The sequence below is a fragment of the Corvus kubaryi genome, unplaced genomic scaffold, assembly GCF_017639235.1.
Source record: "Corvus kubaryi isolate FWS band 111438036 unplaced genomic scaffold, C.kubaryi_AGA036_p1.0 37398, whole genome shotgun sequence".
Lineage (NCBI taxonomy): Eukaryota > Metazoa > Chordata > Aves > Passeriformes > Corvidae > Corvus > Corvus kubaryi.
The window spans coordinates 11,849,608-11,873,384 of NW_024581137.1; the positions used below are offsets into that span (position 1 = coordinate 11,849,608).

The following is a 23,777-nucleotide window of genomic DNA, read 5'->3' on the forward strand; positions in this document are numbered from 1 at the left end:
TGCCTCTCACATGCATTCCTCCTTCCTGTGGCACACGTGGTGTTCCTGAAGCTTTGAGGCTTCCGTGAAAGTGTTTTACAACATCTTTGGTGCCATCAGTCAGGTGCTTCCGACTTTCTTGCCTGTAACTTGCAGGGCACTAGAGTTGATGGCTCCCATCATTACAGTCCCCCAGGTGGGCTTTCTGGTGAGAGAGAATTAAAAAAGGCCAAACTAGATGGTCAAGGATGACTAGTTGTCAATGGTTCTTCTCATTTATATCCAAATTGTCTCAGTACCTGATACCCTAATTATCTTCTGCTCTTTTTACATTAGTGGGAGTGTGTCTTCGGGTGACTTTATGATGTGTATCCCATATTGCTGCCCTACGCCCAGAAATTAATTTTTGTGCCTTTTCTATGCCTTTAAACTGGGCCTGAGAGGGGGAAGGAAAAACTGAGCAAAACTTTTTCAAAGCAGTTTGCAGCTTGTTCAAGGTCACACAGAGATAGCAACGTTTGTTTCTCCCAGCTGCGGCAGGGGAGCGAGGAAGCACCCGGCTTGCTGCTTTCCAGTCAGCTTTTGGCCAGTTGTTTCAGTTTCTTTTTCTCTGGAGAGAGACTGAGAGTTGAACTTTTTTTCCCTTCCCTGGAATTTCGGATTTTCTCCCTTTTTCTACTGGACTGCTTCGATATCAGAACACATCGGGAGGACTTTCCACTGGGCACAGAGGGCCTGGCCCTGGGCCAAGCCCCAACCCCAAGGAGACCAAAGGGAGGACTTTTAACACTTACCCAGGTTTTTTCTCCACAGCGAGAGATTTTATTATTTAGCATTATTTTCCTTTTCCCGTGTGTTTGTCAAATAAATAGTTCTTATCTCTTTCACTTTTCTTTGAGGAAAATTTATTCTTTCCCAAACCTGGTGAGGGGAGGGATGGTGACCTGCCTTCTCTCAGAGGATATATTTCTAAATTTGGCCAAACCAGTACAGAGTGGTACTTCATGTGCTTCCTTTTTCTAATTCCCTCATAGATTTTTTTATAACCTCTCACTGTGTGCATCGTTCGTTTTTCTCTCCACGTATCTCCTTTCCACTTACACTACAGACACCTGTAGGATATGAAAAGAGGAGAGCCTGTGTCAGGGCAAAAGACTCTGCAGAAAATTAAGAAGTGAATTTAAAAAGGGAAAAATTACTAGTGAGAGAAGAATCTCAGGATATCTTCTCTAAATCATTGCTCTGACACTACATTTTAAAGGTTCGCTTTTATTGCCTCATTTGGTGTAATAGTTTCCCAGAATGGGAGGATTTAAGAAGCCACCCTCAGTGTCAATAAAGCACACAGCTGGCCACCAGCCTGACCTAACCCCACCTGGGACAACTAAACCTTCCTCTGAAAATGATGCTTCATAGCCCTACATGAGTGCAAGGAAAGGATGCTGATCTGGTGTGGGAGGTGTGCAGCCAAGAGCTAGAGCCCAGGGATGGCAAGCCAAGCCAATGTTCCTGTCCAGCTCTCCTGCAAAAGCACCAGCACTGTGTCAGACTCAGCACAAAGGGACATTCCCCCACTGCCCTTCTTAGGATATGCATCTTCACCATGGAGAAACGCTTCCCCAGCCTCCATGCTTACAGGAGTTCTGCCTTCCCTTTCTTAAGAAATCCCATTATCCTCTGGAGGTGGTGGACCCTTCCCTCACAACTGGAGGCAAATTGATTTCTCAACCAAAACTAAAAAAACCCCACTGGTCTGAGAATGTTTGGAAAGCAACAGAGAGAGAGAGGCAGGAAAGATCCAGGGATAGATTCCAGGACATTCAACAGTGTAAAGATAACTGTTCTGCTTCACCTCTTTTTCTCTCTTGAATGTTTTCACCACAGATTGCATCCTATATCGCAAAAGCTTCCTTGAAGACTCAATTTACCCATGAAAACTGTTTCCTAGAAAACCCCTTCATTTTCTTGATGTTTTGATTTGTAACTGTGCTAATGCTTTCCACAGAGCTGATTATAACTACCTATGCTTTTGGAGGTAATACATACCCAAGAACAGCTTATTGCCTTTTTCGCAAATACTTTTTAATTTCTAGAGGTCCCACTAGTTTATTTATGCTGAAACTGCAGCCACAGTCCGGGGGGCCTTGTGGCAGAATGGCTTAAACAGAGGGTGTTCAGCTCTAGCTGAAGAAGGGCTATTAAACAGAAAAAAAACAAACTACTGGTAGCTATGTTCCAAGTCATATTTTCTAATGTTTTTGTGGGGCTCTTATCCTGCTGAAAAGAGCTTCTCAGTAGAAGGCCTGGATTTTTCAATGGATCAGCAACCCCCAGGAGAGAAGCAGCAGATAGATGCACTCATTTTTAAAGTGGAAGAACTGGATTATTTAAAACATAAAGGATTCCTTGATATATGCGGTTGGCATCTCTGTGAGTGGTAATAACAAAGGCATCACTATTAAAATGCAAAGTGTATTATTGCTACCTTAGGGGTTTATCTCTTAGATCTCTTCTCCCATACCAATCCAGCAGGGATTTAATGATGTTCTGTCCACAAGTTTCCCCCCAAGAGCTGCAGGGAGGACAGGATTTACACCTCAAAGCAAGCTTCAGAGGCACAATGCAGAAAAGAGAAGAGAGAGAGCAGGGAAGAGTTGATCTGAGAATAGGAGGAGGATAAAACAAGAGGAGAAAGAATGAAAAAAGAGAGAGAGAAAATACTGCAAAGTAAGAGCAAGTACTACCTGTAGGATCTGCTTCTCTGAAGTTTGTTTCTGTACATTGCTATGAGGTGAGCTTCTTGCAATCACAGCCCTAGTCTCATCTTGAACGAAGCATAAAGACTTTTTTGGCTCCTTGTTTGCTATGCCTCTTGTACTGCAGATGATGGAGTTTGATTTTTGCGCTGGGGATGGTTGGGATCAAGGTGCATAGCCTTTAAAGACCTGGTATTAACTTTAATGCATAAAAACTTTACTAAATGGGAATACTCTTCTGATTCAAAGCATAAATGAAATATTGCAGATGTTCACAGATGTTTAGGTGTAGCCAGCTCCTCTCCTCAAGGAGGAAAGATTTTCATCCAACCTTTTGGGTGAATCTCTATTGAAATGCAGAGCTTCTTGGGAGAACTGCAGCTGGCCTAATACTACTTTTTCTGTCTGACACTTGTGGGGAGAGCAATGAAGGAACCCAAACACTGGTGTCTACAGCTATTTAAGGTGCTTTGTGGTATCTTTCCCACCTCCAGCTGCCTCTCCAGAAGTGCACAATCTCTCACGCATCTTGTGATGTATCTGCCAGCCGTGCTGCAGCTGTCTTGGATACTCTGGGATGTCAAAAATGGCACTTGTGCCTATGTTTAGGACCTGAATCAGTCCCAATGTGGTATAGCTGTGAGACACTTACTCTCTCAGAAGAGTGAGAACAGTTCTCTTTGCAATTTATAGGGAAAGTTAAAATAGACCAACTGTTGACAAGTCAGGTTGGCTGGTTTACAGGATACTACTACGTTCAACAGATGGGAAGAAGCTGCCAGATCTGGATTAAAAGCCGGATCCAAACAACCCTGCACTTCAAAGTATTTGATTTTCTACAGTCTGAAGTGTGGGACTCTTAAGAAAGCAGCAGGTCCCTGGATATAGCTTTACTTCTTAGTGCCAACACCTAAAAAGGTTACAGAGATGAATTGTTGCTCCCTTTTTACTTTTAGTGCTTCTACATTCTTGGAAATACGCAATGAAGTTTGGGTTTGCATTCAGGATTTTTTTGTCACTCTAACAATGCTGTACTATTTCTCTTGTTCCTCCTATGTGTTATCAGGTGGTTCTTCAGGAAACCTCCTCTCATTAATAAAAAGGTGAGTGTTTAATGGGATTCAAGACCTAACTTGAAGTACATAAGCACTGATGGAGTTTTACTTCTTTGACAGAAACAAGCAAAGCACTGTGAGGAATATATTATCCATGAGTATTCTAAAAGGCACAGCTTCCCTTGACCAGCATGCTCTGAAGTGCTGGCTGTTTCTTCTCTGGTATAAACATCATTAAACGGAAGAAAAACTGGTTTTGAGTGTGGGTATCACCATCTCCAGGGCCTTGAACTTGGCTCAGTTAAGCCAGGGGACCATTTCCAGTGATTTTAGGGAAGAGACTAAGCCTTTCTGTAAATCTGTTCGTTGGGTCCCCTTAACTGCGTGTAGCAATGTAGATAGACATGGGCAGGTCCACTGTAATTTCCATATGGATATAACTGAGTAGCTGCTGGGTAGTGAGAGCAGCAGCTCTCCTTTTCAGATGAATTTGGGTGGGTTGTGATCATCTGGATTTGATTTAGTTTGCTTGACACTGATGTAGTTCACGTCCTAAAGGATTTATTTGTCTCTCCTCCAGAAAAAGTAATAATGAATCCTTGCCCTCTAGCACTGAGGTTCAAACTACATCCTGATTTGATCTTGAGTTCAATTCTACACGTAGACTTAGCTGTCAGCCAAACCTAGTCTTCCTCTCCCATCTCTGATTTAAAAATTCCCGTCGTGATTCATGTCTTTGCCCCAATTGATTTGGCTTCTGAATAACACAAAGAAAATAGAAAGCCAGCAGGAAAAACAGTGAAATAGACAAGTTCATGAGCAGCAAAAAGGAGAAGTGAAAAAACTTTATTTAAGACACTTTACTAAAGTATAGAACTAGAGTGAAAAAAACCCAACCACCCAACAACAAAAAAAAACCCTCTCCCAAACATAAGAGCATAGTCTTTTGGTCATTGGCCATATCCAACCAGGATACTTCCAAATGTGATCTCACAAAAGCACAGTGTTCAATTCAGACACTGAGAGTGTATTTCCCCATTAATATGGCTCCATATTTATCTTTTAGTTTGGCCAGAAATCAGCTGTTGGACAATCCAGCCATAGTTATCTATGCTACAATTGGGAATGATGTCTGCAATGGGTAAGGTGTAAACTAAATGAACGTTTATAGTAGCATAAATTTGACTTCTTTAGAATACTGCTGACTGCCTGGACATTTGTGTCTCACTGCTTTGCACTCTTCCATGGTGGCATTTTTCTTTGCTATTGGTCTTTATTTCTTAATTTTCTGCTGCAAATACTTGTTTCTTTACCTGTATTTGTCATAGGCACCTACCAATCCTCATTTGGAGCTTGCCTTTCTTTCTTTCTTTTATAAGCCAGTCATAAAATGACCAATGGTATGTCTGAAGTAATTATTTCTAACTTAGCAAAGGAAATGAATAATAACAACAGGAGGGGGAAAAAAAAGTGTTTAAAAGCATGTATATCTGTCTTACCCAGTGTGCCACCTCCTGTCAGGAGGGTGAGCGTGACTGGTTTATCATTTCTGAGGAGTGAGAAAATAATCCCCTGTCGAGGTCTGTTTTCACCCTGCCTCTGCTGCCTGCAGTCTTTGCTGTGCTCTCCTGACGAGGTGTTTTGTCTTTCTGGCTTTACTCACATCATAAGCTCTGCAGGAGAACGAACTGAAGCTTTCGAAACTAATAGTTGCGGTATTACATTAGCAATGCTCACAGGGACACCAAGAGTTCACTGGTTGGGTGCTTCCCTTCCTCCTGGTAGTGGGAAGGCAGAAAACACCTTGCAACCAGGCCAGTGCGCAGCACATCCATACTGCAGTTTTGGTTTTGCAGGAGGTCTGAGTGCTAGTGCAACATTATTTTCACCATGTTCGGTCTTCATCTTTTCTTGTACGTGGAAGAAATCAATCTGACTTACATACACAGAGACTTACACAGAGACTCACTTTGACAAATTCTGCACACTCAGCTAAGTTTCCTTCCAACGATTTTGAAAATTCTCACCTGCAGGTTGTATAATGAAGTTGGAGCTATTATGCAGGCTGTCAGACGTGGCCATGAAAATGGCCAAGGTTTAGTATCATAAAACTGCTTAAAAGGCAGTTCATGGGTTGAAACTCTGCTTGACAGGGGTTGTGCTCCAGATGAGGATGTCCAAAGGCCAGGCAGAGCTTTTCTTGGCACTGCAGCACCTGGGAGCCTTCAGCTGGGGCAGAAGTGGGACCACAGGAGCACCTTTTAGATCCTTTCCTGGCATCACCAGCGCCCTAGCCACAGGCAGGCAGCATGCAGAGATCACCTCCCATGAAACCTCCACCCTCTGGTGCTTGTGCTCTCTCTGCTCCCCTGCCCAAAACTGCCAAATCTGCCCTCAGCATCCTGCTCCTGTTAGGGGAAAGATGCACAAATCCTCAAAAGCAATGCTACCATGCTCTGACAGAGTGGGAAAAGCAGTCACAGGCCTCCTGGTACTCGCTGACAAGACTGTCCCGGGGATCTGTTTACTGGGAAGCTAATGGAGATACCGTTGCATCCATTGCCAGGATGATAAAGCCCCTACTTCCCCCTCCACAAAAAATTAAAAATCACCTTCGCTGAAGTCCATGGCTCCTGCCATGGCGACTTTCAAGGTGTCTTCTCACAGGCTTGGCCCAGGCTCTGTTGTACACATATTTCAATTCTGCTGTGTCACTGCCTTTGCTAAAAGCACCTCTTTTTCCTTTGTTTTATTCCTCATTCTGCAGGTTATTCCTTTTGCTTATCCTGTATCTAACACTGCTTTCTACTCTTGTCTGAAGTAAAAAGAAATTTTCAGAAATGTAAACTATTTTGACCTTGCCTCACCCATTTGTTTATTCCAAAACCTGCCAGAGCCGTATTTAATACTTGTTTGAAACTCTGATATCTTTTTATCCTAGCATCCGCTATCGAGCAGAGAGACTTTTGTCTGCTCAGATTCTCGCTGCTGTTTTCTGTCTGTTTTCTTCCAAAACATTCACAGCATCAAAAGGGGCTATCAGGCTGTACTGATCCCTGTGACTCCTGCAAGGAAAGATGCTGCAGCTTCTGTAGCATCGTGCTGTTTCCATTGAGGGGGCTGGACAGCAGAGAGAGATTTTTTTCAGTGTCCTGTCACTATGTAGCTGCCCTGGCTCTGATGTACCTACAGAGGTTACAGAGGATGCAGAGCATCTGATGGGCTTGACTTCAAACCTAGGGCTTGGCAAATAAAAACCCCTTCAAGGACAGCTTTAAACTGCAGCAGTACAGCCTTCCTGGCCTTATTCTGCATTTTGGCTTCAAAAGAGGGCATAGTGCTAAGCATACTGTAGACACAGCTCTTCCCAAAGCACTGTTAAAATGTGAGTATTTCATCCCATGCGAAGAGTGGGGCAATGAGTAATGTGGATGTTCGTAGAGGGAAAAGATAATGAAATTGGCAGCCTGTGTTACAGATTTCCAGTGGTCTCCACACCGTGGTGTCCAAACAGGGGGTTAGAAAAATAAAGACAGATGGCAATGGTATCTCTCAGCCCACCAAGGTGTGAATGTGGGATACAGAAATCTAGAACAAAAAAAAAAGATCAGACAAGAAAATAATGAGCACCAGAAGTCTCAAATGCTGTACAATTACTGCAAATACTAATTGCATTTAGTGTATGGCACTGCTTCTCCAGCCTCTCCTTCACAGGTCTGCACTTACGGCATCTGCAACAAACAGCAAGGTGACAGCAGCAAAGCAGGCTGAGCAGGCACCCACCATGAAAGGACCTTGTACAAGGTGGCACCAGTGCCAGCAAGAGCATAATGCTCCTTTATTGTAAGACTATCAGCACCAAAGAGCTGCTGCACCCTCAGGCCCTGGAAACAGTGTGTGAGCAGGCAACATTTCTAGCCCTCATGCCCTGGGCATACCAGCCTTACGCAGCAAGCCCAGGGGAATGAGGTGAGGGTACCACAATGGACCCTGGTGCTCACCCAGACACCTTGGAGTCTTTATGGAGGAGCCAAAATAGAATGTGCCTACAAGGTTGCTTTCTTCTCATTTGGTTTTAATTTCGTAGCCTGGCAAAGAAAGGAAATTTGAAGAAATACACTAACATATCTGCATGACTTCAATACCATATGACAAGAGAAAGTGGAATTATGAATGTCATATTAATTTTGGCTTATACTGACATGTTTACTTGTGGTAGAGGCCTTACAACAGACCGGTATTTTGATATCAAGTGCTCCAACACCTGTAGGCGAAATGAAGTAATTTCAGAGCAAATCCACAGTCTTATCTCAAAAGTAGCTTGACTGGGTGGCTGTCACAAGGATAAACCATAATCTTAATGCTGTTTTTCAGTTCTCCCTACTAGGAAGTCTCAAATGCTTTAGCAGCACATACTGCATTAAGATAAATTTCTGGGCCCAGGAAACTCACCCAATTATTATTTTGTGTGCAAAATGCAGCTCACTGAAGAATCCCAAATCCTTCTAAGGGAACATGCTTCTCCCACACAGGACTCAGCACCCACTCCCCCCCTCTGAACCCAAGCATTTCTAATGCCTTGAGACAGAACAACAGTGCCTTGGAAAGCTCCTGCTTCTATGGTGTTCACTGACAAGGAATCTGACCCAATTCACCAGCAGCTGGCTCAGCACTGCAAGCATCAAGTTTGCCCTTCTCTTACCCCTGGGAAGCCAAGAAAGAGATGAAAGGACTTTCCTAAGGAAAGGGCCTGGATGGAGCCTTCTGGCTGCTAAAGTGATTGCTTTTCTACAAGCAAAGAGAACAAGGAAGAGGAAAAAATGTGGGAACCACTAAAACAGTGAGGCTGGTCATTAGTGCAACCTTCCTGCTTGGAAGGACATCCCCTGTCTTACTTCTTAATCTTTCTCTCTGAACGCCTTGATCAGCTGAGCCACACCACTAAGATGGAAGGAAAACTGTCACAAGACCTTGCTTCCCAAGGTGGATGGATCCTCTCTTGTTGGGATGGGACTGCCTTCTGAGGGCTGTGTTCCCTGCCTTGCTGTCAGCCCCTTTTGGGCACGGGCACCATGAGAGTGCGGCAATAGGTCTCAGGCGCGAGAGCACGTGGACACTTTTTCTGTAATAAAGTGGTTGCTATAATAATGTAACTAGAACATTGTTCTCCAGGCAGCCTGGGGTGGTTTTGCTTGTTTGTTTTCCTTATATAAATTGAAATGTATTTCAACTTTAGGATTTCATTTCCCCCCACACTCCTGTGGCATTTACAGCTAAATACAAGAGGGGAAGGATAAACCCGAGCTGGGGAATCTGGCTTGAAGAGGTTCACGCCTGACAGTGAGTCACAACATGTGGGCATTCAGTCCATGTGGAACACTGACACAGCTCCTGTACCCCAATGGACTATTTTAATCTTAGATATCGCCTCTCTCCAGGCTCACATGTTTGTCCAGACCCCTCTCCTGCCCTCCTGCAGAGCTCTGGTAAGAGGTGTAGGACATGTGAGAGACAAAGCTACCTTAGATATTCCTACCTTGCATAATCAAAGAGCATGTTGAATATAAGCTATGAGCAGGAACCCATGGGGAAAGAAGTCCTACTTTCACCCAGCTGTGATGAGGGATTTGCTTTGCATCACTTCTTTGCTTGCTTTCTCTCTTCTGCTTCTTCCTCGCTTATTGAACAATAACTGGTTTGTTTTGGTTTTTCACCTAGATCCCCCCAAGTTTTCTTGCTTTTACTCTCTCTTCTTCCCCTGTCTCACTGGGGAGGAAGGGAAGGAAGGGAAGCAGATGAGCAGCTGTGTGATGCTTAGCTGCCCACTGGAGTTAGGTGCCCACTGTATAAAAAAGGGATGCATCTGTCTGTTGTAGCAGAGAGATGGGACACACTGAGGGAGGGAGGTTTTTATATCACGTCTGATTTTGGCAATGACAAGTGAGAGACATCACAACATTTTTCTAAGGTTTCATTCAGTTGACTTAATGTGGAAAAGCAGCAAACAGAGAAAGTGACACTGTTTCAGCTGCCTTTTTGGGGACACAGTATTCTTGACACCATGTCCTTTTGGCATCCTCTTCTTTAGGGAACGTGACACGCTGGCCCACATGACCACACCCAAAGAAATGCTCTCCAATGTGGTGCAAGCTCTGCGATACCTGGACTCCCATCTTCCAAATGGCAGCCATGTGATTTTAACAGGCTTGGTAGACGGTCGCTTCCTCTGGGATAACCTGCATGACAGATACCATCCTCTAGGTAAATATGAGGTGTTGTGGGGTTCCTCCTGGTTATCTGTCCATTCATGTTGTCTTCTCTCCCTAAAAAATCTACGAATCTATTAATGATTTCAAGCAAACCTGACAGAGTAGAGGAGATCTGAGAGATAGGAGCCATATATTGGCTGTGCTGCAGAAGTAGGAATGACAGCTCTTACCATCCCCAGTGCAAGACAGGTCAGTCCCCTATTCTGCCCGGTTCCCCCACCAGCTCTACCCACCCAGCTCCAAACCCAGGCTCAACACATGCTGTGGTGGTGTAAACAAGCTGTTCTACCCCAGTTTTGGCCCAAAATTGTGGCCAACCTGCCTGCACTTCATCCTGATTGTTGTTATAGGTGGACATTTAGTTGACACTCACTAATGGATGTTGACACTCACTAGTGGATGTTGTGGTAAAACTGGATGTGGACCAAGGCAGAAGATTAAGTCAGGGGGTTGTAAAAGACTGTTTTTATATTAGAGAAATGAATTTTCTGACAGTGCTGGGTGCCTGGCACCTCCTTCACTACCTGTGTGTGATGATTGAAACCTCACACCGTGTGCAGGCATGTTTTGGGGCATTCCCTAAGAGTGTAGTTACTGTGAAGTGCTTTGGGGCATTTTTTTCAGAGATTTGGAGGCTATCTGTGGGTGCCTGTCATCTCAGGGTGTGAATGACATGATACCTCTGACCATTAACAGATCACTTAGTCCTTGATTTTCTAGACCAAAAGCATGCACTTATTTGTATTTTAGTAAAGGAATCTCTTTTGCATCTGACAAGGAGGAAGTTGTTGTCATAATAGTTCGCACCAGCAAAGAGAGAGAGAAGCTAAATCACATCATTAAAATGGTAGATTACAGCTTCAGATGATGTTGGCAACCACCGGTAACACAGCTTGCAGCACACCCTGTGCTGTAGCTTCCCAGTGTTCCCTAGGGATTAGCAATGGGCCATCTTCCATTACCATCTTACCATTACCATCTTCCCCATTTCTACTCCTGTATTTTTCCCTCATAACCACTATACTAGTAACAATGAAAAAAAAAGAAAAGAAAAAAAGAGAAAAATCTTGCCCCTTTCAGGGCAGGGGGAACCTGTGATAATTAATTTTTAGTCACAGAAACCCATTTCTTCCCCTGAGTGCATGTTTATCACAGTGACAGTTCCTCTAACTGGGTATCTAATTATCAGAAACAACACGTAGCCAAATCAGGAGTGATTAACTATAGGATCAGTTGGAAAAATTTCAGAGGGGTAATTTGCCTTGGAGGGACCCAATTAATCCTAAGCAACACGTTTTGCAGCAAGGGATCCCTTCTGGCACATCCTCGGACAGGCTGTGAGTAGGATTCCCCATTTGGCTGCCGGTCAGCCATGACCAGACATCAGTCTGGCTTTCTGCCAGATCCCTGGGCCCTACAACAGCCCATCCCAGGTCCTGATGCTTCAGGCTACAGGAATCTGGAACATCCAGATATCCAGAAGTGACGCTAGATCTTTGAACCCCCCACCTTTTGCTTCCTGGGCAGCTGGAACTGCTGCTGGGAGATGAGCAGCTGTGTGAAAGGCAGGAAGCACATCTGTATCAGGGAGCCACTACAAAGCAACCTGAGAAGCCCTTTTAACTTGGGAGAGATTATACTTTGCAGTTCCTAAAAACAACAGTAAGAAATTCCTATTTCAGAACTGCAAAAATATCAAAGCCTGATGGGATGATCAGTGTACTACAAACAATAAAATAGCTGATACAAAAAAATGTGGCCATTTAATTCCCATCTTAGTTGTAGTTACCAAAGAAGCAAGAAGATTGAGAAAATGGATAATTTTCTCAGCAAGCCAAGCTATTGCATAGTACAGTGAATTTTAGGGAATGTTAGCTGGATGTTTGACTTGGTGCATGAATTTCCTCACCCACACAAGCATATCCACCTCCCTCCATGACAGCAAAATTGTTTCTCCCTTTTTAAGGCCAACCTCTGTGAGGTAAATGCAAAACTCAGACTGTATACAGGCACCCTTCAACTTTGCAAACCCTGCATTTCTTTGGCGGGTGAGAGACATGTTAACGGGAAAATATCAGTCACACACGTTGGAGGTTGGCATAGGCTGTGATGACTAACCCCACATGTGAGACAAATCACCTATGAAAGGCCGGAGAGGGATGTTGGAGAAGCAGGTGTGGGGCTGTGCACACTGTGGGGACATGGGCACCTCAGCAGCAAGGATGCCTTGGTGCTGCCACCTCTATTGCACCCCAGCTCTGGTGGTGGGAGGGTACCCTGGGGTTAGGGGGTGTGGTGGGGCTCCTGGGGTGCCTCTTCCCACCTAGGGGTGTAAGGCATGGGAATGCACAGATGCGCAGAATGAAGTCACATTTGGCCATCGGGCACATGAAATTCCGCTCTCTGTGCTTTGCAGGACAGCTGAACAAGGATGTCACGTACAGTCAACTCTACTCGTTCCTCGACTGTCTCCAGGTAAGGTCTGCAGCTGTAGCTTAGGAGCTCCGCATTCATCTTGGCCCACTGCTAAAGCCCCTCTCCTCATGCCTGCCCAGGTGAGCCCCTGCAGCGGCTGGCTGACCCCCAATGAGACCCTCAGGAATCTGACCTCGGAGGTAAGTCTCAATGAGGCTGCTGTGGGATCGCCCCAGTACACCGGCACTCTGCCCTGTGCCTGAGGAGAAAAGTCCAATTGCCTCAAAGGCAAGATGTCAGCACAGGTTTTTTTCCTTCCAAAGGCAAGGAGAAAATGTGGAAGTATCCACAACAATCCTTTCAAATGCTTCTCAGGCTCTGGGAGGCAGCATGCTCAAGTTAAGGGATTTGTGAAGGTATTCCTGTTACAACCTCTCAGCTACCCAAATTTATGCTCAAGGGATGTGATCTCCCCAAGACAAAACTGTTCAGGTTCTTGTTCTTTAAGAAGAAAATGTACCTGATAAGAAAGGAAAGGCTTTTGAATCAAGTGAGCTGTTGGTATGACAAGCCAGCTGCATAGACTTTTCTGGCTGCGGGAGCAGGTCCTGAGAGCAAGAGCCTTACCCTGTTCTCATTTGGGATTTGTGCTAATCTTCCTCTGACACATTTCTGTGGACTTAATCACCAGATGGTGCGACCAGGGAGTATCCAGGCTCAGTGCAGGAATGGGAACAGACAGAAAAGAGATGTCTTAAAACTGACCCTAAAAATCTGGCTGCAGAAGTAAATGACACATAATACCAGCCACTTATTTTCTTACGGTACAAGCTGATTTTTAATCCCAGCAATCCCCTGCAGCCATGTAAAAGAGCCAGTAACCAACTATTAATCAAGGTCTCATCTCTGTGTATGGTTGTATTAATGTTTGCATTCACTAAACAAAAAAATATGGCCTTAATTTCACCAAAGCTTACATTTTATGCACTGTCCCTCTTGACTTCAGAGAAGGCCATTAAGCACATTCCTAAACCTTTGCAGGGTTGCGGCTTATATATTCATACCAACAATACAGAGCAGAGAGTACATGTAACTTCTGTCCATGAACAATGAATATGTCTTCAGGGTATGAATTAATCATTCCGAGTCCTTGTCTGAAACTAATTGTCTGTGTTATTATCCAAACTGCACAATTTATTTAGGAGATCCTGATCTCTGTTATGGCTGCAGAAATTACACTGGATGTATCAGGCAGACACTCAATGGTGGTAATTTACTCTTCTGAAAGTAAGGGTGGAATTTGTTCTGCATAGATAAGCATTATCACCTACAACGTAGTAGTGGGAAGGATAATAGGAAAAGAGTACATTTCTCTTGTAGAAAAGTTTTTCATTTCTTTAAGAGGAATGAAAATTACTGGGCTCCAAAAGCAAGAAACTTAGAATATTTATATAAGGACACTACTAAAAGAGGTCTCCAGTGAAATAAGCATATGCTGTGTCAAACTTACGAAATCAGCTGAGGCCTCAGCGCAACCTGCGAGGATGAGCTGGGTAGTCCAAAGGCTGGTGGTGCTCATGTAAGTCCACGTTCTGATGAAGGGCCCCAGTTCACCTCCTGTCCCCCAGCTGACAGAGCAACATTATCTTTCAAACTACTGCCTCTGCATCAGTGATAAAAGCTGGATCCGTGTAAAGCAACATGAATAGCAATGAATAGTCATTATATCGCTTGATTTTTGCAGAGAGCATTACAACTTTCCAATGTCCTGAAAGAAATAGCAAGATCTGAGAAATTTGTCAACTTTGATATTTTCTACATGGATTTCCCACTGAGAAAAAGTAAGTTGTTTTTTACCCTGTCTTTCTCACAAAGCACTTATTCAGGTGCTGGGCTGCTGCTATGCTCCTCATATTTTGGCTCTGTACCACGAGAAGGGCAGTATAGTCAGCCAGCCTAGGTGACCCTGCAGTCAGGGCTGTGGCCAAGGAGGGATCCTTAATGCCAGTTTCTCCTGGCTTCCATGGCTGGGGTAAGCAGGGACGTTTCCTGAGACAAGATCCCACCACCCCCTTGGGAACAGCAACCTCCCCGCTGGTCCCAGCTGCCGGCACCCACAAGCCCAGTGATGCACAGTCCAGTGGCCACTTTCTCTTGGGTAGCAAGGTGACAGGGACAACAGATGTGCCTTTGCTAAGAAGGCCTCCTGCTTGTCCACTGCAGCTTTTCAGGCTGATGTAGAAAAAAAAGAAATCTCAAACCTATCCTGGTCTGTAAGATTTGGTTTTGGTTTTGAACATTGCTTTTATAGCGGGTCATCTAGGCTGGAGATGCATACCTGCAGTGGTCAAAGTGGTCTTCGTGAGATGTAGTTTACTTCGTCACTGAAGTAATAATAATATAATTATTATTATTATAATAATAATAATAGCCTGAATGTTTACATTCAAAAAATAGTATATAATAATTAGGGATAAAGCTTTATCTGCATTTCCTTGTTTTTATATTCACATAGAGAGGTAGTTCCATGTTGGTCCTTATTGAAAAATTTTATCTGGGGACTGTATTTTAAATCCGAACATGCAGGCATCTAAATCCAGAGCCACGAAGGGACAGAAGCACCCTGTCAATACTTTAAAGTGTACTTCTCTAACACTTCTCCCCATTAGTGCTTGGCTGTCCTTGAAACCATGAAGCTGCCATCTCATTTTGCAGCCAAATCCTATCGAAATTCACAAACTTATTTTATCCTACATGACCCAATTCCAGAAGCTGGTTCTGGGTCTCATGAAGACCATATGGAGGAGGAGGAGGTAAAGAAATGAGGATGGGAGAGGCAGCCTTTCTGTCCAAAAGTTTCTGTCAGAGAGGTGGGGTCCACTGTCAAGCTCATTCTCATAGCACAGAGTTTCAGGGTGTCCAAGCCTCCTGGCAGCTTTTGCCTCAGCTACTTAATATTTAACAAGTCATTAGGACTTGGAATGAACTACCTGCTGGGTAGGCAAATTACTTTAATAAGTTAAATTACTAACTTTAGTTAATTTGTTTGCTTTCACAAAAGGAAGCATCTTAATATAATTTGCTGTTCTTGATTACATCGCATTAAATACATGAAGTAAACAAAATCACACATGCATATACAAACATCAGCTTTGAAAGACACTTTGCAAAATTTCCTGCAGCCCTGGAGGCAAGGATTCGAACTTGCCGTCAGGAAAGCTGTCAGATCGCGAGTGTGCTCAAAAGCCAGCTAAGGCTACTGACCCACTTTTCTGGTCTCTTTCTGAAGCAAGCAGCAAATCCTCCCCGAAACTCTCCAGACATCAAATATTTAGCAGTGGTTAAACACTGTGATGAGTACATTGATTTCAGGCTGACCTGGGCATATTTATGTACATAGCAGCTCCCAGCTTTTTCCCAGTAAAATTTGAGCATATTAGCATTTATTCTAGGTTCAGATGGACACTCTAGCCCACATGTTGACCTTGACTGAAGAAATTAGTGGTTCCTTTATGAAGCAGTGCAATAAAGAGGGGGATAGGGGTTGCTTGTTATGCCTTTTCCTTGGTGTGGATAGAAGCAAGCTCTGGTGTCGTCCAGACAAGGCAAAAGGCATTTCTAAGACAGACTCTGGACATACTCAGTTGGTGGCTATTTGCTCCACTATTCTAGGATTTTTTGAGGTCAGGTATAACAGTGTAAATTAACCTATCTTGATACAAATTTTACTTATCTTACTTACTCCTCTGCTATTTCTGGCACTGGAACAGTATCCTCTCTACAAAGTAAAGCACAGTATACAGCCTCATACTCCATGTAGGATATCATATATAAGGAGTTAGGTAAGTTCACTGTGCATCTATATGCGCACTGCATGGAGTAATCTAAGGTAAATATGTGTTGTGCCCAACATACTGTAAATTTGAAACAAACCTACAAGCCCCGTGTCTTGAAACAGGTTTTGGGCACTGTCTGAAGCATCACAAGTGGGTTTTTATAGTCAAAGCAGGAATATCACCTCTTTGTGAATGAGAGTTAGCGTGGGCACCCAGACAGCACTTTTTGACACAATAACCAGGGTCCAAAAAACAGCAGTGAGCCCAGATCAAACTGTGGTGCTTGAATGGAGAACATTTTCCTCCTGACAGGATGCTTGCATAATGCTATTAAGAATTCTCAATCTGTCATTATAAAAGGAATTATTGAATTTACAGTCTGTTAATGCCATATCCACTAGTCCCATGTTTGATCACTCCACAGCCCTTTTTGAAGAGAGAAAGCTTTTTACTTCTCTAATGGCTCCAGGGCTTACAGCACAGCATCATTTGCATTGAATGTCACGCTTATGCAATTCAAAAGGTTATTTTGTTGGAGTTGAAAAAGACCACTCAGAAGATAAGTAATCAAAAATGACAGTCTGTTCATGCAGACTTCAGCCCATGTGAATATTCTGTTACCATCTCTTTCCCTAAAAAGCACTGTTTTCTTCATCTCTATTTTTTCTTTTGCACTGCTGAAGATGCAACTAACATGGGAAATGCAAAAGTATTAAATCAGTATTAAATAATTTACAGCCTTACTTGCTACAGCATCCATCTTAGTTGGGAGGGAAAGTGAATTGTTTTACGATCATTTATGTTCAAAGCGCTTTCTTGCATAAATATAGCAGAGGAAAAAAATAACAATAAAGGCTTAAATACTGCCCCAAGGAGAGGGGATTGTACACACTATTGGCTCTGACAACTTTATGTGAATTATCATAATCTTCACGCAGAGCTGTCGTGTGCTTAAAAATACCAGCGGTGCTTTGAGGAGGAGGGGGGTACATCTCTGGGTGGGCATCTCCGTGCTCACTGGTTGGTGATAACCCCTCTGCCTGTGCTCTTTGCAGCAGCTGAGGAGTGGCGCAAGATGGGAGGTGAGCCCTGGCAGCTGATCGAACCAGTTGATGGCTTCCACCCCAGCCAGGTAAAACCCAGCCCCAGGAGATGGGTGGGAGCAGGTGGGATGTGGGAGCAGGTGGGATGCTGGTGCCCGTTACTGCCCCAGGCACCCAGCTGGCATGCCACAGGCATGCAGGTTTGGGGAATCTGTCTTTCTTAAAAGAGAGAGAGTCATAGAATCATTTAGGTTGGAAAGATCTCTAAGATCATGGAGGCCAACCATTAACCTAACACTGCCAAGTCCACCAGTAAACCCTGTCCCTAAACAGCACATGTACAAGCCTGTTAAATACCTCCAGGGACAGTGATGCACCCATTTCCATTGGCAGCCTCTTCCAAGGCTTGGCAACCCTTTTTATTTCCCTGAAATAATTTTTCCTAATATCCAATCTATACCCTCTTTGGTGCAGTTTGAGGCCATTTCCTCATATCCTATTAATTGTTTCATGGGAGAAGAAACCAACCCCCACCTCATCACAACCTCTGATGATTTGTTAGATGATAGCATAAGAAGAATATTATTGTAGAGAGCACTAAGATCTCCCCTCAGTGTCCTTTTCTCCAGGCTAAAAAACTTCTTTTCCCTCAGCTGCTGCTCAATAAGTCTTGTGCTCCAGACTCTTCTCCATCTCCATTGCTCTTCTCTGGACAAGCTTCAGGACCTCAATGTCTTTTTTGTAGAGAGGGGCCCAAAACTGAACACAGGATTCAAGGTGCAGCCTCACAGTTGCTGAGTACAGGATGACGGTCACTGTCCTGGCCCTGCTGGCCACACCATTGCTGATACAAGCCAGGGTGCCTTCTTAGGCCGGTCTAAATGACAGCTGTAGCCCCAGAGCTGATATCTCCATTTCTGATGGCTGCACTCTGCTCTGACTCCTGCAAGGTCTTCTGCCTTTTCCCCTTACTGACCAGTATCGTGGCCAAACAGGTCTTAATGCGCAAAAACTGATCCTCACCACTTAGGCTGGCCAGCTGCCTGCCCAAACACCCGTGGGAGTTGTGCAGGATCAGGACAGTAAGGCAGCACTGCAAAAACCAGACAGGTCTTCTCCAGCCCTGCTCTTGCCCTGCAGCCTCTGAGGCTGCAGGTTTCCCTGTCACAGTCTGGAACAAAGATTCCTTTTTGAAGTTATACATTTAAATTGCTTATGCTCAGCAGCTACGTATTATTACGTTTTCACTTGCTTGCTTGGCCTCCTAGAACAGGTGGCAGGAGAAGGTTTACAGTCCATTTATTACAGAAATAAATAAAAGAAGGAGAAGCAGCTGCTCCACTGTAAGTCCTTGCTTGCGTTCAATAATCTAGTGTGAGCTTGCCTGGTTCCCACCATGCTCACTTCAAATTAGTTTTTTTCTGACCCTATAAAAAATGTGGAGAGAGCATTTTCTGCAGTCAGCTGCAAGCAAAACCAGTTTTCTATACACCACCTGCAGGTTTCAAACACATGTGCAGAGGAAAGCAGCAGTCAGTCTCCTTTGCAAGCAAACCCCACCACACTGCCCAGCCACTGGCAGTGCCACTTGGTAGCTCTAGATCATGGGAGGATTTTATGGGCCAGTTTTATGTTGTGAGCTAATGCCCTGCATGTGTTGACTCCCACAGCCCCATCTCCATATAACCCAATGTGAGGCCGCTTTCCACACTGGGAAAGAGCAGTCAGTGGAGAAGCACTTCAATGGGAGCGAGTTGCAAGCACTGATGGATTCCAGCACTGCAGCAGCTTCTCCATTGACTGTGCTTCAGTTCAGATAGGGGAGACCTGCTGGGAGAACTCCAAAGGCAAAATAGATGCTTTAGGTGCTATCTTTTACACCCATGTTAGTCACTCGGGGCAATACAGTGCCTTGCTTAGCCATGCCAAATTAAAAGATCCTCCTGTTTGAAGAGGGACTCCTTCATAGCAGAAATTCCTGCCTGTCTACCACACAAGTACCAGAAGACAGCTGCGTGAAAGTATGAACTCACAGCCTGGGGATGTGGAGAAAGTGTGCCTTGATTTTTGGCTGCAGGCCTTTCGCAAGGAAGCAATTAGAGAAAACTCAGCAAATGAAATGAGAGTGAAAGCAGTGACAAAACAAACCCCATTCCCACCCCTGCCATCTGGGGAAACTGTGCAATATGAAGTCTGGAGTGCAATGGAAACTTTTGCATTATTTTCTTGGCATTATTTTCCTGTCATTATTTTCCTGTCATTATTTTCCTGTCTTTCCCTGAGGCTGGCCTTAGGTTTCTTATAACCCCCAGGACCAGGCCACAAAGGGAGCCAGGCTTGCCATATCACAGCTTTTCATCCAGCCTCCTGCCCCCATCCTGTATCCCACCAGCAGCTGCAAGGTAGCACAGAGTTGAAGGCAGCAAATGTTTATCTTAACAGAATCCTTCCTTATCCAAAAGAAAATTACAAAAGGACACTGAAGGACAGCTGCAAACCCTACTTGCAGCCCCCAGAGTGCTGAGCTCCAGGATCCAGTCAAGCACTGCCGTATTTCACTCCCTCTGGACCTGGCATCCTGCAGTGGTTATGATCTCTCCCTCCTGCTGTTAGGATGACGTTAATGCTTTTATAGGTACATTCTCCCTTACAGTCAAGGTGCCAGCTGTAGATATGCCTCACTTCATGTGAGTTATTGTCCTCCTAGGATTTATTAATTAGCCTTATCCAAACATCCACCATTTTAAATCCATTTTTCTTTTCCTGTTGGAGTGGAGAAGTCCGTTATCAACATACCACTACTTGGAGTGAGACGCAGCACTCTGCCCCAAAAGAGTGACTCCTTTAGTAAATAGAAGGGGAAGTGTGGGCAGAGAACTGCTATTTTAGAGTATGCTTAAGGAAGATGATAAATAATTCACTCACTCCTCATACAAGTTTTATTTAAAGTTTTGCTTTCTCCTGACATGAATGCCTCTGGCCAGGTATGGTTTTTGTAGCATATAGAGCTGCCTAGCGGGAGAGGATTGATTCCATGCAGCTTGTCAAGTGGGCAGAGGCTCTTTCTTCCATCCCTGCAGCTATTCCCCCCACCTCAAAGGCATCTTGATAAATACAACAGATAAGATACCTAGCCAGGGCATTTCTGCTGAATTTTCCCTCTGTAGATCTTGAAGCACCTGACAAATATTGCCAAATTTTTGAATTGAGCAGCACTCCAAGGAAAGCATAAACACCTTAGCTCTTGCCTTCAATGCAGAGAAATTTTGAAGTTTGGGATGAAGGAACCACTCTCTGTGCCCCTTTCACCCCAAGGGTGAGCTGGCAAGTGTGATCACTAGGTGACCCCTAATCACTGTGGTACAGCAAGGGGCAGGATAAACTGGTGTCCATTGTAAGCCCCCAAATTTCACCTGCTGTTTATCCACTGTCTCTTTAATTAAAAAAAAAAGGTTGTCCACTGGTATAAACATGGCAGAAGCAGGTGTCAATGTGTATATCCAGGAGTCCAGAGGTCCAGACATTCTGGAGGGGTGTGGGAGGGAATTGAACCTTTCTAACTGAAGCTTGCATACGTTGCAAGGAGAAGGAAAAGAGAAAAGAAAAAAGGCCACACTCACCCTGTGCCATCAGAGCTAGTGCAGTTTTTCATGCATTGCAGAAAGGTTAGGCAGGCAGGAAAAACTAGCCCACAGTCCCTACTCCAGGCAATATTTTATATTTAAAAATTTTGAAAGATGGGATAAACACCAAGTCCTAATTTGTTTCACTGTGCCCAGAACCACATTCCCTTCCTGTAAATTTCTTGTGAGGAAAGGGGTTTCGTGCATGTTTTTTTTTAAGTTGCGAAACAGGAGGGTGCAAACAAAACACTCATAATTGGCATAACTGCATTCCACTAAAGTTTCAAAGTTAAAATTTTCCTCCATAAAGTGTTTTCCAAAACATGCAGCGCAGGATGGAGGCAGAAGAAATTCACGCTATTTACTTTTGACACTTAAAATCAAAGTGATTCACTCAGTCCTCCCAAGTTTCCTCTAGAGCTGTTTTTGAGACACCATTCCCCAAAGTTCAGCTTGGTTGTCCTTGGGAAAAAATCTGTCTTTCTCTTCCCAGTGACTATAGAGGGAGCCCAGGGAATTTCTTCAGCATCTCCTCCTTACTACAAAATTTCACTGCAAATCTTTATGAATGCCAGATGGCTTCAAGGACACCACTTCCCTCTAGAACAGTCGATTGCTTTGTTTGGATGACAGGGCCATGCATTTCAACAGGATCCTGCATAAATGGCTTCCTTTCTTGCTTTTATGAAGGTATCAGGGAGAATGCAAAAGCCCTGAGCATCACAAACTGGAACCTGAGACGCTTGGAAGATTCTTAATGTTTATATACAGGCAGGAAAGCACAGCTTGAGTGTGATTAGCTTCTCCCTTTTTCTTCCTTAAGTCATAGCAAAGCACATTCCAGGCAGAAATAAAGAGGAAAAGATGAAGTGACGCATATCAGATGAGTTGGGTATTTACACTTTGCTGAGAATCATGCCTATCACCTGTTTGCTGAAGACAAGGAAAACAGCCAGAAGCTGCTGAAATAACACAGCCACCTCCCAGTTGCAGTCACCCAGAGCACTGGGAGGAATGGATAATATCTCCTTTTAAAAACTTGCTTAGGGGTTGCCATCTTCACAACAACAAAAAAATAATTGCAAAGCTCATAAAAATTATAGCGCATCTCAAAGCGCAAGAATTTTGGAATTTAAAAAAGACCTGCAAGAAAGCGATTTCCAGAATCACAAACCCTTCTCTGTGCTAAACTACTCATCCAGAATAAATTATTGAAATCATTGGGACATCAAGAAACTATGCGTGGACAGAATCTAATTCAGATAAAAATTTAGGGTAGTTTAAGTACATATACCCTAAATTACAGTCAGCATTAGTCTGAACACTGTAGAGCATATGTCCAGTGATACCTTTGCAAAGGGTGCACCATGCAAAGACAGTAGGGTTTTTTAAACCAACCACCCAACCAGCCAATTAATCAACACCACCCATCCTGCTAAAACCCGTGGAAGGTGTAGGGAGGTTTATGAAGGAGGTTTGGAGACTAGCATGCCAAAATGGACCACTCTGACAGGGATGGGTCTCAGCCTCCTGGCTGCAATAGGGTGTCCCAGAATAACGTTTGGTCACAATACAAACTACAACCAGGAGAAAACCCTCTATTGCACAAATCTCCACTACCCCTCTCTCCTGCCCATTCCTCCATTAGCTTAACAAGACTTTGAGTGACCAGAGTCTAAGAGCTTCCACCCCACAAATGCTTCTCTTTGTATGTGAGCCCTTAAAAAAAGAAAGATTTTGTCTTCCAGGCCATCACTACAGCTTCTTTTAAAGCACAGGATTAAAAAAGCAGCACATAAAAATTCCCGAAAGGCTCCAGTATCTTCCCAAACTCTGAAACAACAGTATTCAAGTAGTTTGATTCCATAAACCCCCCTCGGCCCTTAAAAGCAACCAAAAAAAAAGCTTTTGTTAGCCTTATTTAATCCTCATAATTGCAGTCAATATCAGTGTGTTGAAAAGTTTGAGTTGAAAAGAAAGTTCCCATATAGGCCAAATATAACCGCAGGTCAGGAGTATAACAAAAATGCCTAGCAGGGTGTGAAAACTTGGATAAGGGAGAGTCAGGCTTTTCTCTCTGTCCCTTTCTGCTACCACTGATGTTTTTCGCCCTGCCAGTGCAGCAGATACGATTTCTCTTTGGCACATAACTTCTAGGGCAAAAACCTTTGTGAAAGCTGGAGTGAGACTGCTATTGAGGAGAAAAGCTATTCTACCATTTCTACAGGTCTCATGGGAAAAAACTCTGAAGACAACCCAGTAGCAGGTGCAAACTTAGAGCATCAGACACAGTTAGTTATGAAACTAGAAATAATTGGGCCTCTTTTTCCTCATCACCTGTGGTTTCCTCCCAGGAGAGCACAGAGAACATTTATTAGAAGTACCAAAAGCATTTGGGAGCATGAATTCCTTTGGACTTGCAAGAGCTTTATGCGTTATACCCAAGCGGTGCTTTTGACATACTTTCAAAATGTTTCATGGGAGAAAAAAAATAAAAATCAGATTTCAGGGCCTTTGCATAGCAGTTTATGCACTAGACACCATAGGCATCTGGAAGTGATTGGAGACAGACTATCATTATTAGACAAATGACGGGAGGTGCAGACATATGGCCCTAATACTATTTTTACTCTCAGAAGGATTTTGCCCTGGTCAAGCAGCTGGAATGGTTTTTTCCTTTGGTTATAGGCTACAGTCCATCCCATGGTTATACTGGGCAGTCCTTATGGTGGGGTCTTCTAAACTCTGGCATGAAATGACTGTATTATAGAGGCACAAGGAATTGATAGCATTTGTGGTTT

At 43.9% G+C, this 23,777-nt stretch overlaps 1 protein-coding gene across 2 annotated transcripts in view; it reads left to right on the plus strand.

The window, feature by feature from the left end:
- Positions 1-23,777, plus strand: part of AOAH (acyloxyacyl hydrolase) — a 76,499-nt gene that overhangs the window by 49,252 nt on the left and 3,470 nt on the right. For both annotated transcript variants that reach the window (XM_042042853.1, XM_042042852.1), the window contains exons 15-21: positions 3,802-3,838; positions 4,857-4,931; positions 9,879-10,051; positions 12,476-12,534; positions 12,615-12,674; positions 14,219-14,315; positions 17,366-17,442. In XM_042042853.1, the coding sequence (XP_041898787.1) occupies positions 3,802-3,838; positions 4,857-4,931; positions 9,879-10,051; positions 12,476-12,534; positions 12,615-12,674; positions 14,219-14,315; positions 17,366-17,442 (578 nt within the window). The remainder of the gene's footprint in view (positions 1-3,801; positions 3,839-4,856; positions 4,932-9,878; positions 10,052-12,475; positions 12,535-12,614; positions 12,675-14,218; positions 14,316-17,365; positions 17,443-23,777) is intronic.